We start from the raw sequence: 18,314 nt of genomic DNA on the forward strand, positions 1-18,314 counted from the left end.
CCCAATTTAGTTTTAGGTTAGCCGAGTTTGTCTTTTAAAAGTTTGTCTGTTGCATCCAAAGAAGTGGGCTGTAGTCCACGAAAGCTTATGCTCTAATAAATTTGTTAGTCTCTAAGGTGCCACAAGTACTCCTGTTCTTTTTACGGATACAGACTAACATGGCTGCTACTCTGAAATTTGTCTTTTAAGACGTCCACTCAGTCTTTGTTCCAAGATTTTAACAGTGGCCACTGAGTTTTGGGATCTCCCTGAGTTAGCCTAGACCATTTTTCCAGAAATTTACAGGAGTCCAGACCCTTTCTAAAACTGAGCCGGCGTTCCTTTAGGGAACTGTCCCAACTTAGACGTCTGGTTACCAATACAGGAGGACTTTACACACACCAATCACACAAGAAGGAAATTCAGGTTCGTCAGAGCGATGCCCGGTGCAACACACAAAAGGAGCCCACAGGCTACTGCCTCAATCGCCCTTGCTTTCACACCAAGGGTTTTACCCAAGGTGCGGTGCGGCTGCGATTGTGCAGATTTCACTCACTCAGACCGCGGGGACAGGAACCCCTTGGTCGGCCGATCCCCGGACGGAGATGGTACCCAGACTCAAACACTCCACAGGAGGACGGATAGACACAGAGACAGGACAGTCCTCAGTCCGGACAAAACACAGAAATAATTACCTGACCAGGTTCCTGATGTCAGATCCCGGGATCCCTACCAGAACAGAGTGGGAACCAACAGGTTCGATGGCGTAGACCTCACTGTGGTCGTGCGCCCTTCTGTTCAGGAGGAGGACCGCTCGGGCCAAATGCCCAGGTGCCGGCTGCCACGGTCATCCTACAAAAATGGTCAGGAATCACACGGCCCCAGTGAAGACGGTTGCCATCTTGGTGGAACCTCCAAATTGTCAAAGTTAGACTCAGGACTTATAGTTTGTCAGACCACTCTGTTTTATTAGCGCAGCACTCAGACAACTCCCACCTGTTCATGCTCTCTGTATGTGTGTATATATATCTCCTCAATATATGTTCCATTCTATATGCATCCGAAGAAGTGGGCTGTAGTCCACGAAAGCTTATGCTCTAATAAATTTGTTAGTCTCTAAGGTGCCACAAGTACTCCTGTTCTTTTTGCGGATACAGACTAACACGGCTGCTACTCTGAAACCATTCAGAGAATGTGAGCCCCCATGCAAAATTCAAACAGTCTTATTTATACAGATAAAAGGGTGCGAACTAAACAAAGGGACAGAGAGAGCAAAATTGTAAAATTTGCCTGGGGCACAATATGCATATCCTGCTTCCTTGTTAACTCTTATCGATCTAAGGCTAATGCTTCACCAATTGCCCTTAAGTGGGGCAATTCATTAAGCAGTTAATGTCTGCTTTCCTGCCCCCCCTGGCTTGCAGCATTTCTCATTTCTACTTAAAGGTACATACAGCATTCTTTAATTCATTCTATTTCTTTAATATAATTCATTTCACTTTCACAAAGTTCCTTAGCAATCTATGTGTGTGTAATACATTTTATAGTAACAAATAAAAAGGAAGTCACAACTGGTCTAGTCAAATTTGCTTCCTGCCCTCTAGTCAGGGACATATCTCCCTGCTGTCAACAGTTCTCTCCGGAAACAGCAAAAGAAAGATCCCAGATCCATCTATGAAACTGAAAAGGGTATTCCCAGAAACACTGATAAAATGAATGCCAAGGGCTTTTGTTACACTTTACGAGGGAGCTCAGGAGTGAATGCACCAAACCGAAAACTCACTGCTGCGGAAATAAACACTCAGGGCTAGACTCTGCTTGGAGACAGCAGAATCTGCTACCATTTGCTGCTCTGAGGGGTACAGTGCCTCACAGAGCTGGGGAAAGGAGGCAAGACCGTGGCTGGCAGTGCAGGAGAGAGTAAGGTGCATCACTGGCCTCCCCGCTGCGCTGCTATGGGGCCGAGCACCCCCCTCACCGGGCCCCCCAGGCGGGGGGTGAGGTGACACCCCCATGTGCCCCAGGCCGGGCGAAGCCGCGGTAGGGTCCCTGTCCCTTTAAGAGCGGGGCTGGGCTGAGCCGAGCCGGCGGGGGGTGGCTCTGCTCCCGGCTGCAGGCTGATGCCGGAGCCAGACTCGTCTCCTGCACCAGCTCCGGGCGAGGCTTTGCTGCGGCTCCCCCAGTCCCCCTGGGCCGGGTCGGGCCAGGCTGGGCCGCCGCACGGTGGGGGGCGTTGCTTGAAGCAGGGCAGGACCCGGTGGGGCCGAGGGCTGAACAGGCCCAGCAGGGCGGTGCGGGGGCTGCTGGAGGGGGAAGCTGGGGAAGGGGTGGCATGGCCTCAATCCCCTGGGGCTGCCTGCCCCCCGGAGGAGGCAGAGGGGCACAAGCCGCAACAGGACCCCAGCCCCCCCGGGGGAGGGGATCTGGGGCCAGCCCGGGGAGGCAGGAGCAGCCCCGGAGGTGCTGGGCACATGCAGGGCAGAGCCCCGGGAGAGCCCCAGCCCCATGGCGGGTGAGGGGAGCCCCAGACAGGGGGAGCCAGGCCTCCCGCACCCACCTCTCGCGGCCGCTCCATGCTGCTCCCAGTACTGCTTTCCGCCGGCGCGGCTGCCCTGTCAGCCGCTTTTGGATCTTTAAATAGCCGTCCGGGAGAAATCCCGAACATTTTTAGCTTTTTACAAATCCCCCCCGGACGGCTATTTAAAGACCCAAAAGCCGGACATGTCCTGGGAAACCCGGATGTATGGTAACCCTACTCAGGGGGGATGTGACAGAGGGCTAGAAAATCATGCCATGGGGTGGAGAAGGTGACGAGAGAACTGCTATTTCCCCTGTCCCACAGCACCAGAACCAGGGGTCACCCAATGAAATGAACAGGCAGCAGGTTTCATACAAAGAAGAGGCCATGCTTTTCCCCACGATGCACAATTAACCTGTGGATCTCACTGCCAGGGGATGTGGGGATGGGCCAAAGTATAGCAGGGTTCAGAAAAGAACTCGATCAGTTCCTGGAGGATAGGGCCATCCATGGCAATTTGCCAATTGCTCAGAGACACAACCCCCTGCTCTGGGTGTCCCTAAACCTCTGTCTACCAGAAGCCAGGACGGGAAGACAGGGATGGGTCCCTCCACTATGGCTGTGTTCTAGGCACTGCCCTGGAAGTTCTGGTTGTGCCATTGTCGGGGACAGGACACCGGACTAGCTGTGGCCGCTCTTCTGTTCCTAACAGGCTTCTTGATGGTCCCACCCACGAGAATTAAATTTTTCCCCTTTGAAATAAATAAATAAATAAAAATTTCAGAGAGTTTGGTCTCCAGTGTGTTTTATTCAGTGCAGCAACATCCAGCAGCGTAGCTAGTGGGGTGCAGGGGAAGCAGCCGCTTCCCCTCAGCACGTTTTTAAAAAGTGGCGCGCCTGCCGGCCGGTGCTGACCTCCTACAGGTAAGGAGGGACAGCACGGCCGGAAGAGCCATGGGGAGGCCGCGGCACGACCGGAGGAACGACGGGGGGCACAGCAGGGCAGCCCGCAGCGCGGCCAGTAGCCAATCGGGGGGCGGCTGGTGCGGCCGGAGGAGGAGGCAGCACAGCGTGGCCGGCAACCGCGGTCGGAGGAGCGAGGGGTGGGCGCAGCAGGGCAGCCCGTGCAGCCGTGGCCGGCGGAGCGAGGGGGGGCATAGCAGGGCAGGCCGCAGCGCGGCTGGCAGCCAATGGAGGGGCGGCCGGTGCGGCCAGAGGAGGAGGAGGCAGAGTCGGGGGGGGCGCAGCAGGGCGGCGGCCGGAGGAGCGGGGGGGGCGCAGCAGGGTGGCCCGCAGCCAATGGGCCAGGGTGGCGAGCACAGCCAGAGGAGGCAGAGCAAGGGGCGGGGGGTGCAGCAAGGTGGCCCGCAGCGCGGCCGGCAGCCGTGGCCGGAGGAGTAAGGGGGGGTGCAGCATGGCGGCCGGCAGCCAATGGTGGGGAAGGCACAGCCGGAGGAGCCAGCAAAACGGGGGGGGGGGCGCGGAGCAGCCAGAGGAGGAGCCAAGGAGGGGGCGTGGCCAGAGGAGGAGCCAAGGGGGGTGCCTTTTTTATGTTTGCTCCCCCTGCTCTTGGATCCTGGCTACGCCACTGGCAACATCAAGGGGATGTGAGTCCGTCCTGGAGAGGAAAACCCGTGCGCAGGGGAGAGGGACTAACGCAGGCTGCAGGGTGTATTTCAGTGCGATGTCGCCATTGCACTGGGTGGAGAATCAGGAGAGAAGCTTCAGCAGGAGAAGCCCAGCGAGGGCCGGGAGGAGGAGCCCGGCTGGTCCCGGAGTCACACCCGCCGCGCCGGAGGCTGCTGTGCATTTGGCTGTGGTTAGATCTGCACTAATCCCTGTGAAGGTCCCTGAACCCACTTTTATATTGGCGCAGACGGACTCGGAAGCGCAGCCCTTCATGATGGTCTGCACTTGACTTCCACCTGCGTGTTTGGGAGAAACAGGCAATTGTCAGGGGAGCAGCTCCACTCCTCCAGCTGGACTAGGACACAACGGCCTCCCCGCTCCTCATGGCCCCACCAACCTCCCCTGACCCCCCAGCCTCCTGGCCCTGGATGGCCTCCCCCTTCTCCTCCGCTAGGTCAGAGTTTCACTCTGTGTTTGTAAACCAGTCACGTGCAGCCCCAATCCAGAGCCCACTGACAACTCCTAAATTGGATGAGGCCTGTATTAACCCCATGGCTCATCTACAAAGCAGCAGCTCAGTGCTGGTGGCAGTAGTGGGATCTCTAAGCAGGGCAGCTTTGTAGTGAATTAAGGCACCATGATGGGACTCCACAAAACTAGGTTCAGTTCCCAGCTCTGCCACAACCTTTCTGTGCCACACTGGGCAAGTCAAGGCACTGCTCCGTGCCTCAGTTTCCCCACCTTTAAAATGGGTGTGAAAGATCTTTCATTTGCCTGCTTAGATTGCAGGCTCTTTGTGGGCAGGGACTGTGTCTCACTAGGATTCCTTCAGCATCTGGCAGAAGAGAGGACCCTGATCTCAGTCAAAGGTCTTTGCAGCACCCAGCACAAGAGGGACCCAAATCTTGCTCAGGGGTCTGTCCAGTGCCGGGCACAACAGGGGTTCCCAGGACTAAGCCAGGCCTTACAATAAGGAGTTTAGAGACTGAACTATTGACAGGCAATGGATGGAGGAGAACCAAAGGCACAGGGAGGGGAAGACACCGGCCCAAGTGTGACATTGCACCCCATAAAGCTTTATGGAAATATGCTTATGAATGTATATATGACATAACTCGAATATGTTTTATGCTAAATAGGCTATGTAACATATCTCTGCAAAGGTTAGGATCTACTGAATCTATTCCTCCTATTTATCCCATCCCATCTCCTAGAACTGGAAGGGACCTTGAAAGGTCATCGAGTCCAGCCCCCTGCCTTCACTAGCAGGACCAAGTACTGATTTTGCCCCAGATTCCCAAGTGGCCCCCTCAAGGATTGAACTCACAACCCTGGGTTTAGCAGGCCAATGCTCAAACCACTGAGCTATCCCTCCCCCCCATGCATGTATCATTTTTGTATTCAAAGTTATGAATATTGGCTGTGTACTCGCTTGATTTTAAGTAGCCTAGTAGAGCATTTGGTCAGCTTCTTGAGAAATGAATGTGCAAATTAAGTGCCCAATCAAGAACCACTTAAGCCAACAATGAACGTGAAGATGCCAATCCACATCAGAGCTTTCCCAGGAACGTGGCTTGGCTGGTAAGGAACTCAGTCGTGCATGAACATGTGACTTGCCCATGTGACTCCAAAACTCCATTTTGTAGCTGGATTCTACACAGGGGGAGGAGGGGTGTCCACCCACAAGAGGAAGTCTATTTAAACCCCTGGGAGACCCCCTCCATTTTGTCTTCAGTTTAAAGAGATAGCCTCTCCATCCAAGGGATACCTGAAAGAAACTGGAACAAAGGACAGGAACTACAGGGGGTGTGAGTGATTGCTGGACTTATTGGAACTCCTCGGAGCGTGAGATTTTATCTGTATTCGTTTTTCTTACTGTATTAGACATAGACTTGTGTGTTTTATTTTATTTTGCTTGGTAATTCACTTTGTTCTGTCTGTCATCACTTGGAACCACTTAAATCCTACTTTCTGTATTTAATAAAATCACTTTTTACTTATTAATTAACCCCGAGTATGTATTAATACCTGGGGGGTGGGGGAACAGCCGTGCATGATGTGACGAACTGGGCCTGTTCTCACGGTGGTCTGTGAATGCTGACAGGGGAGTGTGCTGGGATAGTCTGCATTGCAGGATGGGATCTGCCCGAGGGCGCATACCTGAGTGTGTAACATGAGAACCCAGGAAGGGGTTGAAGGTGAGGTGACTCCTTAGCCCGGGAAACTGAACAAAGGCTGTGGGAGGGGTCGCAAAAGGAGAGTGCTGGAAGCAGGCTAGAAGGAGGCTGGAGAGATGGCTGGGAGGCAGAGATGGCTCTGACCCCCCAAAGGGGGGGTGGGCTGGGATGCCCTGGGACCCCAAGCTGGACCTAACTGAGGGGGGCCCTGTTGTCTGTGCCTGCAAGACCTGTCTTGGACTGTATTCCTGTCATCCAAATAAACCTTCTGCTTTACTGGCTGGCTGAGAGTCATGGTGAATCGCAGGAAGCCGGGGGTGCAGGGCCCTGAGTCCCCCAATACTCCGCAACAACTGGTGGCAGCGGCGGGATCTACTGCACCCCGTGGACGGCGCTTCCTGCAGTAAGTGACTGGGGAGCAGTAAAACGAAGGGGGATTGACGGGGACCAGGCGTGCTGAAGAGTGAGAGAGAGACGGTTATTACCCCTGGGAGTGTGTGACCAGCGAGAAGGACTTTTGCAGTAACAGGGTCCCCCGGGGGGATCGCAGCGAGTGGTCCCAGGGGTGGAGGAGTCTGCAGCTCGACCCTGGCAGAGAGGCGGTGACCTCGAGAAGGGCTGGCACACTAGGGGGCCCCCTGGGAACTGTGGGGAGCTGTGAGCACACAGGCCGGTGAGTGGCCAGCAGGAAGATGTATGCCAAGCGGCTTAAGAGCGACCTGGTGGAGCTGTGCAAGCAGAGGCGGCTGTGCATTGGGAGGCTCACCAAAGAACAGCTCATTGCCCAGCTGGAGGCGGAAGATCGCGCGAATGAACTGATCCCTGTGTCTCAGGGAAGCAGCCTGGCAAATGCAGCGCAGGCACCAGTGTCTGTCCCAGCTGGGAGTGGTCAGCCGGCTGCTGAGGGCGTCCCGAGACCCCTCCTTCCTATGCCTAGGGGAAGGGTGGGGAGGAGACCAGCAAATACCGAAGGCGCCGTGGCCCCCCCGGCCAGCAGGGGATCCCCCCGGCGAAGCTCGCCGGCCAGCAGAGGATCCTCCCGGCGACGTTCGGCATCCGGGGAGCGGAATTGGCTGGAATGGGAGAAAGAGCTAAAACTGAGAGAGCTGGAGGATCGTGAACAACAGAGACAGCATGAACGGGAGGAGAAAGAGAGACAGAGACAGCATGAACGGGAGGAGAAAGAGAGACAGCATCAGCGTGAACGGGAGGAGAAAGAGAGACAGCATCAGCGTGAAGAGAGAGAGCGTCAGCAGGAACGGGAGGAGAATGAGAGACAGAGACAGGAGAATGAGAGACAGCGTCAGCATGACCTGGAACTGGCGAGATTGAAGGGCAGCGAACCCCCGGCTGCGGTGAGTGAAGGGGGACCCAGGACTGCACGGAGCTTTGATAAGTGCATCATGGCCCCATACAAGGAGGGGGAGGACATGGATGACTTCCTGGAGGCCTTTGAGACGGCCTGCGAGCTGCACCGGGTGGATCCCGCGGACAGACTCCGGGTCCTTACCCCCTTACTGGACCCCAAATCCGTGGCATTGTACCGCCAACTGGGAGAGGCAGAGAAAGGGGACTACGAACTATTCAAAAAGGCCCTGCTACGAGAGTTTGGGCTGACTCCTGAGATGTACCGGGAAAGGTTCCGGAGTCAAGATAAAACCCCTGAGATCTCATATCTGCAACTAGCCGCCCGCATGGAAAGATACGCCAGCAAGTGGGCTGGTGGGGCCCAGACGAAGGAGGACCTGATTAAACTGCTGGTACTGGAGCAACTGTATGAGCGGTGCCCATCCGACCTGAGGCTGTGGTTGGTGGACAGAAAGCCAGAGAACCCGCGACATGCCGGGCAGCTGGCTGATGAGTTTGTAAAGAGCCGGTCAGGGGGTGGCAGGGAGGAGTCCCAAAGGAGCAATCCCACCACAACGCAGAGAGAGAGTCACCATGGGACCTCCCCGTGGGAAAATACAGAAAAACCCCATCAGAGGGGAACATCCGGCATCAGGACCATCCGACCCACTCAAGGGGACCCATGGGACATGGGCTGCTACCACTGTGGCCAAAAGGGCCACATACGGGCCCAGTGCCCCAGGCTCAGGGACAGACTGAGCAGGCCGAACCCACAGAGGGTTGACTGGGTAGAGACCCAGCCCGGCGAGAGGCAGCATTCCCAGGGAAGGGGGGCTGGCAGAGTACCACCTGCTAAGGAGGGAGGAGAGCCCCAGGCCAGCTTCTCTGGGGGGCCAGATGCTCCGGATTCAAAGTTCTCCGTTTACAGGGTTGGCGTGGGGCTGTCCCTGCGGAGCGAGTGCCTTGTTCCCCTGGAGGTGGATGGGAAGGAAGTTTATGGTTACTGGGACACGGGCGCAGAGGTGACACTGGCCCGGCCCGAGGTGGTGGCCCCAGATCGGGTGGTGCCCAACACCTTCCTGACCCTGACCGGGGTGGGCGGGACCCCATTCAAGGTTCCCGTAGCGAGGGTACACCTGAAATGGGGGGCCAAGGAGGGCCCCAAGGACGTGGGAGTGCACCACCATTTGCCCACTGAGGTGTTGATGGGGGGGGACCTAGAGGACTGGCCCAGCAGCCCCCAGACCGCCTTAGTTGTGACCCGCGGTCAGAGCCGGCGAGGGGCACTGCGCCCTGGCCTTGGGGGGGGTGCCTTGCCTGAGGCGCGGGACTCTAACCTGGTGGGGAGGGAACGCCCAGGGACGCGGCTCAGGGAGGCTGCAGCTTCGGACCCAGCGGGCGAGAAAGAGCAGGTGGCCATCCCCGTCCCAGCTGCTGAGTTCCAGGCCGAGTTGCAGAGAGATCCCTCCTTGCGGAAGATAAGGGACCTGGCCGACCTCAATGCGGTACAGACCATGGGACGAGGTGGCCGGAAAAGGTTCCTGTGGGAGAAGGGGTTCCTGTACCGAGAATGGGCTCCCCCAGGGGAAATGGAGTCAGGGGGGATCAGGAGGCAGCTGGTGGTACCCCAGAAGTATCGCCGCCAGCTGCTGTGCCGGGCCCATGACATTCCCCTCTCAGGGCACCAGGGAACCTGGCGTACCCAGCAGAGGCTGCTACGGAGCTTTTACTGGCCTGGGGTCTTTGTTACTGTCCAACAGTACTGCGGATCCTGTGACCCCTGTCAGAGGGGGAGGAAGGCCTGGGACAAGGGGAAAACAGCTTTAGGACCCTTGCCCAGCATAGAGGAGCCTTTTCGGAGGGTGGCCAAGGTAAAAAGGGCGGCTCTAAACCAAGAGAGCCCAAAGCACAGACCTCCAGACTGGAGCGCTGGGAGAAGACCACCGCCCAGTTGGAGCCCCAGAGGTATGGGGGTGGGAAAAGGGCGCAGGCCGCATAAACCTTCCCACATGCGAACTGCGAGTGCCATCAAGCAACCCCAACCTAAGGGGGAGCGTGAAACTGGAGGGGCCTGGTGTAATTCTCACCAAGGAATGGGAGGGATGCGGGGGCATCCATGGGAACGGGGGTAGGTTCGAACTTCCCCGGGTCACTGGCTAAAGTGACCCTGCTCAGTTCGGTCTCGAAGGGGGGAGAGATGTGACGAACTGGGCCTGTTCTCACGGTGGTCTGTGAATGCTGACAGGGGAGTGTGCTGGGATAGTCTGCATTGCAGGATGGGATCTGCCCGAGGGCGCATACCTGAGTGTGTAACATGAGAACCCAGGAAGGGGTTGAAGGTGAGGTGACTCCTTAGCCCGGGAAACTGAACAAAGGCTGTGGGAGGGGTCGCAAAAGGAGAGTGCTGGAAGCAGGCTAGAAGGAGGCTGGAGAGATGGCTGGGAGGCAGAGATGGCTCTGACCCCCCAAAGGGGGGTGGGCTGGGATGCCCTGGGACCCCAAGCTGGACCTAACTGAGGGGGGCCCTGTTGTCTGTGCCTGCAAGACCTGTCTTGGACTGTATTCCTGTCATCCAAATAAACCTTCTGCTTTACTGGCTGGCTGAGAGTCATGGTGAATCGCAGGAAGCCGGGGGTGCAGGGCCCTGAGTCCCCCAATACTCCGCAACACATATCTCTCTAGCAGTGTTATTGAGGGCAAACAATTTATGAGTTTACCTGGATAAGCTTTATACAGGGTAAAATGGATTTATTTGGGGTTTGGACCCCATCGGGAGTTGGGCATCTGAGTGTTAAAGACAGGAACACTTCTTAAGCTGCTTGCAGTGAAGCCTGCAGTTTGTGGGACGTGGTTCAGACCTGGGGCTGTGTTTGTGGCCGGCAAGCGTGTCTAGCACAGCCAGGCAGGGCGCTGGAGTCCCAAGCTGGCAGGGCAGGGAAAGCAGGGGCAGAAGTAGTCTTGGCACGTCAGCTGGCCGTTCCCCAGGGGGTTTCTGTGATCCAACCCATCACACCAAGTTCACAGTGGAGGCCAGCACTGGGAACAGAACCCAGGTGTCCTGATCTGCAGCCAATACCGTTATCTAACGGCCCCCACCCAGCGTCTCGCTTCTACCCTACGGGGCGGGGGGAGGGAACAGCAAAGGAAAAATAACCCCAGAATAAATGAACTGAAGTTACTTATCGTTACGGTCCCAGCGAGATCAATACAATGCGTCTCAGGTCCAGTACACTCTATGGTCCCTTCCTTGCATGGACCCTGGCTTGAGGGGAAGCAGCCAGGGCAGCTCCGGCCGTTGGGTTTGGTGTCAGCCGGGGGCACTGGGAAGAAGTGGAGCAAACGCAGTCAGCTCGGGGGACGAGCCCCAGGAGGCGTTGGGGCAGGGAGAGCAGCTGGGGGCTGCACAGCTCAGCCCCTGGGTGCCCCCTGCAGGGGGAGCTGTAGCTCTGGGGACGCCGGGGGCAGCAGGGGCAGGGGAGAGGTTTGCAGCAGGGAGCCCTGGACCCCGCCCTGGGTGGGGTCAGCTGGGTTCACACCTGGTGGGAGCCTGAAGCCCCGCCCACTAAACTCCACCCATCCTGGAGCTCAGCATTATTCCATGGGGTGGCCCCTACAAGGCAGGAGGACCAGTCTCAGGAAGTTAACGTGGGGCAGTTTCCAGGCAGCAGGGGGTGCAGGGGATGGGGGAGGAAAGGCAGAGATGGGGAGAGGTACCTGTAACAGTGGTTGTTCTGCAGGCGTCTCCACCACAGCAGACAACGCTCGTCCTTGTTGCCATTCCATTCCCAAAATTCATAGAGATGGTGCCGACTTTACATTGGTTAGCTGCCATACAGCCCTTGAGAAAGCTCTGACTCTTCACTCCCTCTGCACAAGAGGAGAAGTCTGAGATTTGTTCCCCTTCCACTCCCACCCCCTCAACACCCTCTGCACAACGAGGCCCTGTGCCATTATCCTTCCTCTGCCCATGGGGAAACTGAGGCACGGAGAGGTGAAGTGACTCACCCAAGGTCCTACAGGGCCAAACAAAGAGATTTCAGCACCTAAACCCAGCACTTAGATCCTCCAGCTCCCCACTCAGCTGCCACCTAACCCTGAGGGCCCCGAATCTCCTACCCAGAAAGACCTTTTGATGCTAAAGTTCCCACCAGTGGGTACGTGCCGGGCTGCTGAGATCCTGACACAGGGCGTCCAGCCACCCCTTAGCCGCGGCGGGATTCATACACTAGACGTTCCCCTGATTATCTCACCTGCAGGGTTGGAGCCAGGGGATGCCCCTGGAGCACACCCACCAGATCTGGCCCCGCACAAAGCCAGCCGGGGGAGGAGATTCTGGGTTGCTCCCCCCGGATACCCAGGAGCCCAATGGGTCGTACGCTCCCTGTGGACGTGGGGAAATCAGGGTCCAGGGAACGTTTAACTATTTGATACAAAGTGCAGCATTTTCAACAGGAGAGACTGAGACCCACCCGGAGGCCAGGGGGCCAGGCAAGACCATAGGAGGGGAGAGATCTGGGCTGACATCCCCAGCCTGATTTTGGCCAAGTGGAGATTTGAACTTGGCTCCCCCAGGGCCCAGCCGAGCGCCCAGCCACTGGGGTTTCCTGGCAGCCCCTCCTCCAACGCTGTCTTCTGCAAGCAAGGGCTGACCCAGTTCAGACGCCCGACTACCTGTAAGGGGTTCCCAGCTGTAGATCCCAATCAGAGCTGGGCGCCTCTGTGAAGCCAAACTCTGGGTGAGGGGCAGGGCTTAGGCCACACCCCTCTCCTCGGAATTTCCTATTGACTGACTTAGGCGGCTCCTGATGGCTGTGCTGGCTTTTGCGGATCCCATCCTGAGTGGGGCCCCAGCCCACGGGCTGGCTAGTTGCCTGGATTGAATCCCAAGAGCAGCTACAGTGGACACATGTGGCCACCAGAGGCTTCAATTACAGCTGCTACAAGTTTTGGGGTACCAGAGACCCTTCCCCAAGCTCCCAGGGGACCAACACCTGCCCTGCCCCCTGGAGCAGCACTGTGGGTGCGGTGGTGTTTCCTTAGAGCGCCGTAGGGTGGCTGGCTCTGTCCGTGGGAGGGAGGATCTGGCTTTCTCTCCTCTCCCCCTTTGCCGTGAATGAACTAGAAAATCATTCCCTGATATTTACAACGGCTTTGCTACCAAAAAAGTCTGAATCGCTTTTTTACAGCAAACTCCTTGTGTTCAGTTCATACAGCTAGTCGCAAGCATGTCACATTGGTGGTATTCTTCCTAGCACCTCTTCCTCTTCACACCGCCTGGGTGTCTGCCCGTACTGACACGGCACGTCAAACTGTCACCAGGACAGTGTTTGAACTGTGAAAACTGCAGCCACTGTGAATTTGCTGGGCCTTTCATGTGAGACCCACTGCTTGCAATACCGAGACTGAGACCCCTTTGGTGTACTAGCCCACAGGGTGCAGCACAGAACCCAGGAGTCCTGGCTCCCAGCCATTGCCCGTTTGAACCCAGCCACCCACTCCCGTCCCAGAGGAAGGTGTAGAACAGAACCCAGGAGTCCTGGCTCCCCAGCCATTGCCCGTTTGAACCCAGCCACCCACTCCCGTCCCAGAGGAAGGTGTAGAACAGAACCCAGGAGTCCTGGCTCCCCAGCCATTGCCCGTTTGAACCCAGCCACCCACTCCCGTCCCAGAGGAAGGTGTAGAACAGAACCCAGGAGTCCTGGCTCCCCAGCCTCCTCCCTGACCCAGGTTGGTTAGGGTCCATCTCACCTACCCACTATGACTTCGGTAAGTAAGATGGCACAAGAGTCTTGCCCAGCTGGGCAGGTCTGCATGCTGCCCGTGCAGTTGTTTCCAACTCCATTGCAAACCTCACACTGCAGACAGGTCCTTGGAGAAGGAGAGAGAACACAATGGTCTAGATTTGTCCCTTCCTTGCCCTCACTTTCCCCTGAATTTAACTGACCCCAGCTGAGGATCTGGCCCCATTGACACCAGTGGAGCCCACTGACCCCAACTGGGAATCATGATGTAGAAATGCCTTTTATATTGTCTTGAGTTCATGTGCGTGAAATTCAGATCTGTTTCCTTTCCAACAAACTCATCTTATTGGAAAACCTGGGAGGTGGGCCCTCTAAACCCTCCCCCAGCCTAACAGGAGGGACCACTGGACCCAGGGACCAAGTGAATACAGGGGACAACCAATGAGAAAAACAGGGACTGAGGTGAAGGTCATAGGTTCAAAACAAGGGTACCGGATGGGGACACCGAGCAGAGAACCCCGGACAGCACCCACTGCTCCTCAAAGGTGTCGAGGGAGCCAGCGAGCGCTGCCCAGTGCCACTCTGCCCGGATGCGTGAGCGGATGGAGGATCGGAATTAGGCCCCACAGTCGCAGAGCACCCCCTCGTCCAGCATCCTCCTCCTGGTAGTGTAGATGGAGAGTTTGGGCCAGGAGGAGGTTGACGAGGAGATCTCGCGACTTCGTGGGGCCATGGATGGGGTGTGCAAAAAGGAACAGGTATGGGGAAAAGTGTAGCCAGAACCTCAACAAGAGGTTCTGGAGGAGCCGGAATAGGGGCTGCAACCTGGCACATTCGAGATAGGCGTGTGCCAGGTTCTCCCTCACGCCGCAAAAGGGACAGGCCTCAGGTACAGGTGTGAACTGCACCAGGTACATGCCCATGCTCACGGCTCCGTGAAGGAGCCGCCAACTGATGTCCCCGGCAAGCCGTGGGACCAAGGTGGAATAAAGGCTGGCCCACCAGGGCTTCTCACCCCCTTTAGGTTGAAGATAGTCCCACCACTTGGTGTCGGGGCAGGACTCGAGGGTGAGGAAATGCAGTGTGTGGAGCACGAGTGTGTACAGTTGGTCTCTAGGCACGGTTCGGAACCGGACCAGCCTCAGGGTGTGCAGCTGGCTCAGGGTGTGAGAACGGGAAGGCCAGGGTGGCTCACGAAACAGGGGCGAATAAAAATGTCCGGAGGGCCCGGGGGGAGGGGTGGGCGGGGAGTGCTGTCTTGCAGGGCCCACTGAAAGAAGACGAGAGAAACGGGTGACAAGGCGGCCTCCACTTCCCGAAGTACACGCAGGGGGGTCGGAAGGGTGGAGATACCCATGCGCTGACCGAGCACATGGGGATCCACCCAGTCCTCCCTGTCGTAGTCCAGGAGGTCTCCGACCCTGGCGGTTTCTGCCAGGACCAACCTCCGGCGCACTGAGGGAGACTTCACCACCTGCACACGTAGTTCGGGGTTGTGTAGCAGGGGATCTGTGAGGAGGTCTGCCCCCTCAGTGGCCACAAAGGACTTGGTCACTGAAAAGAGCTTCCAGGTCTGGAGGAGGTCCTGGTAGAAGACCGGCAGCTCTGAGAGGTCTCGCGGAAGACCCCTCGGGTGGAGAAAAGAGTTGCCAGTCATATCGGAGCCCTCGGAGATGGCGGAGGAAGGCGTGCGCCAACATGCTCCACGCTGGACTACCTGCACCATAAAGGAGTCTCTGCAGGGCCTGGAGGCAGAAGACATGGACTTGGTTGCAAAGGCAGACTACGCCCTGCACTGGTGGAAATCCCCTTTCAGGAATGTCCTTGGTTTCTGGCCAGTTCTGAAATGTGCCCAGTCACGACTCGGTTTTAGTGATTTAAAGTGTAAATATTTCCCCCCTTTTCCAGAATTGTTTCACTCCTTATCACAGGGACTTTGTGACTTCCAGCCCTCTCCTTCTCGGACGTTGTCACTCAGACGCCCCCAGCTCAGCCCCCGTTATTTTCTGGCTTCTTTTTGGTTACGTTCATTAAGAGTTTTACCCAGCAGGCGGCTCTGAGCTGTTGGTACTTTGTAGAAGTTAGGAAATCAGCCCCATAGGAACGGACCCCACTCACCCGTAGGCAGGAGAGCGGCGAGGATGCAGATGACAAGAGAAGCCTCCATGGTGATGGGGAAGCAGTAGATTGGCGCTGGGGTCTCGGATGCAGCTAAATCTCTGACAGGGGGATTGATCACAGACAGGCTGAAATGAGATCAGAACGAAGGATTGTACATGCACAATCCAGGTGACACGGTGGGTGGAACCACAGAGTCATTTGCTACAGCTCTAGGGTAGCCGTAGCACTGAGCCCTTGGTGGCTGGTACGTTCGTGGCACCCACACAGATAAGTCAGAGGCAAACCTGAAATGCTCCTGCTGGAAGGTTACAGCATGAGGTGACTCTGTTTCTGGGAATCCAGAACAATCACCGACAAGAACACAAACAAGAGGGACACAAAGCAGGCAGCTCCTTAAACAGAGTGAGACAAAGTAGGCTGCTTCCTGTGGCAGCGAGAGACAACTCACCCCACCTTGTTCTAGGCTGGTTCTTTCCAGACTGCATCTGGTCCCATGTCTCCCTGCAGAGCCCCCACAACTGCCAAAAGGACCAGGAAACCCCACTCCCACCCACTCTTACAGCAATAGCTTGCCAATGCAAACAGTGCTTGATACACTAAGTTCAGGTCTCTGCAAAGCGGCTCTCAGCCACGCACTATTTTTAACAGCAGAGGGATCCTTGGGCCTGGAAAAGGGAAAACCCATATCCCTCCTCCAGATCCAAATTCCCTCTGTGCCCCCACCCTGCAGATCAGGGCCTAGGGCCCCTGCACCATCACCCCAGGTTCCCAGGGGGAGGAGGAATTGCACTGACCCCTCCCCACACTCAGGTGAATTTTTTTCTCCACACCACACAGCTGTGACACCTCCCCCACCCAGTTGGGGTCCCTCACATTGCCACAGGCCATCAGGGAGCTATAGGCTGGGGGGAGACATTCCCCCTCCCTCCTGGTGACAGGTACCTCTGCCTCCCCTTCCCCCATGCACTGTGCTGGGGCACTTCCCACCCTTGCAGGGTGTCACAGCATTGCCAGTGCTCTGCAGCTGCCTCAGTTTCCCCACTCTCAGCCACCCTAATGCTCTGTTGTGCCAGGGCAGAGCTGATTTCCCTGCTCCCGGCAGAAGGAGTCCAAAAGTTTACCCTGAAGTCAGAGTCCCCTCTCCGGTGTGGCAGCAGGCAGCTTTCTCCTGACACATCCTGTCAGTCTTAGGCAGCTGTTTGCACTCGCTGGGTACAGAACTGGAGTTTAACCATGCTTCTCCCTTGATACGACCCCGCTGCAGCTGTCAGTTACCCCGTTTGCACGCTGGCTCTCGCCTTCATCAGCATTCATAGAGTGGAGGAGTGGGGCTGGCAGCCAGGACTCCTGGGTTCTATCTTGGCTTGGGGAGTGGAGTCTAGTGGTTACAGCATCAACAGACTGAAGGGGTATCACTTACCCAAATGCTCCTTAAAGTAAAGTTTGCGTGGGGTGAAGTCGGTGAAAACTCTGCAGAGTGGAAAAGCTGCACCCGTCTCTCGTTCTGGCCTGTCACACCTGGGCTCTCTCTGTCTCTTCTTATAGAAGGGCTCAGGTACCTGCTGTGATGCAATATAGAAATCTGTAAGATTTGCATGCTTCATCAGGTAGATCATATACATTTCTATTCTTCTCACTGGCCCTGCCCCCCTTTTGGCACCTGTGCACACAAATTCTCCTCCCTTCCTGCCAGGGAATCAAATTAGAGGAATGAGTGAAACCAACTCCCCTTAAGAGGCTTGGGGTGGCAACGGAGGCAGCGGGTCACACAAGGGACAGAGCGGATGGACTTCTAGGTCCTGTCCTTGGGAGAAGCAGGACGCCTGGGTTCTATAGAGTGGAAGCAGGGCACAGTGGAGTAGGGTTGGGTGGGCCTTGGACATCTGGGTTCCATAAGAACGTGGGATCTAGTTAACGCAGGAGGAAGGAGGCCAGCTGGTCAGGACTCCTGGATTCCATAGGGGCGGAGGGGGAGGGAGGCTAGTAGTTAAAACTGGTTGCCAGGATTCCTGGGTTCTCTCTCCAGCTCTGGGAGGAGAGTGGGGGCTAGTAAGGTAAAGCAGGGGGCCTGGGAGGCTGGACTTCCACATTCTGCCTCCAGCTGTGTGGTCTGGTGGATTAAAACAAAGGTCTGGGAGTCAGGACTCCTGTGTTCTAGGCCCAGCTCTTAGGTGGAAGCAGGATCTCATGGGTTACAGCAGGGCTAGGAACCTGGTTTCCCTTTTCAGCTCTTCCAATCACTCTGTGTCCTTGGGAAAGTCACAGGATCTGTCTCTCCTTTTCGTTGCACATGTTATAACAACATTGCTCCCCTCCACCAGCTCTTGTAATAACCTTTGCAAAATTCTTGGTACATTTGGGCATGAGGGCCAAAGCGCTGAGGGTGTTTTTGATCCTTTTCCTTGTTCATCCCATTGACACACAATTTAAGCCCCATTTAAATGCAGAAGGGAACAGAGGAACCTGAACATGGAGAGCATCCCGGGCCCTGCAATGCAGTTGAGATTCTACCAGGCTGGTAAAGTCATGCCCGGGGTTCCCATCACCTTCCTAATGACCTTGACAACAGCTCTGGTTTCAAGCTGGTTGTAATTTGAGCTTGACCTCTGCATCTCTTCCTCCTGTTCGTCAGCCCCAGCTCCCTCACACTGTGTCATAAATGTTATGCAAGCGTAGAGATGGATTCCCGCCCCCAGTCTAAGAGGAAATGTCAGATTAAATCAGAAACATACACACCCAGCCCTGCCGAAAACCTCACAAATCTGAAAATCATAAAACCGTTGATGGAAAATTGCAGGTAAA

The 18,314-nt window shown here is 56.3% G+C and overlaps 1 protein-coding gene across 1 annotated transcript; it reads right to left on the reverse strand.

Moving 5' to 3' along the window:
- Nucleotides 1–3,268: 3,268 nt before the first annotated feature.
- On the reverse strand, nucleotides 3,269–16,708 carry LOC128826905 (phospholipase A2 inhibitor and Ly6/PLAUR domain-containing protein-like). The gene is made up of 5 exons (XM_054010452.1): nucleotides 16,634–16,708; nucleotides 15,510–15,637; nucleotides 11,365–11,517; nucleotides 10,830–10,970; nucleotides 3,269–4,422 (listed from the first exon to the last, which is right to left on the reverse strand). The coding sequence occupies exons 1-5, from the start codon at nucleotides 16,687–16,689 to the stop codon at nucleotides 4,208–4,210; spliced, it is 693 nt and encodes a 230-aa protein (XP_053866427.1). The 5' UTR covers nucleotides 16,690–16,708; the 3' UTR covers nucleotides 3,269–4,207.
- Nucleotides 16,709–18,314: the final 1,606 nt, after the last annotated feature.

This window comes from Malaclemys terrapin, chromosome 21, assembly GCF_027887155.1.
Source record: "Malaclemys terrapin pileata isolate rMalTer1 chromosome 21, rMalTer1.hap1, whole genome shotgun sequence".
In the NCBI taxonomy this organism is placed as follows: Eukaryota; Metazoa; Chordata; order Testudines; family Emydidae; genus Malaclemys; species Malaclemys terrapin.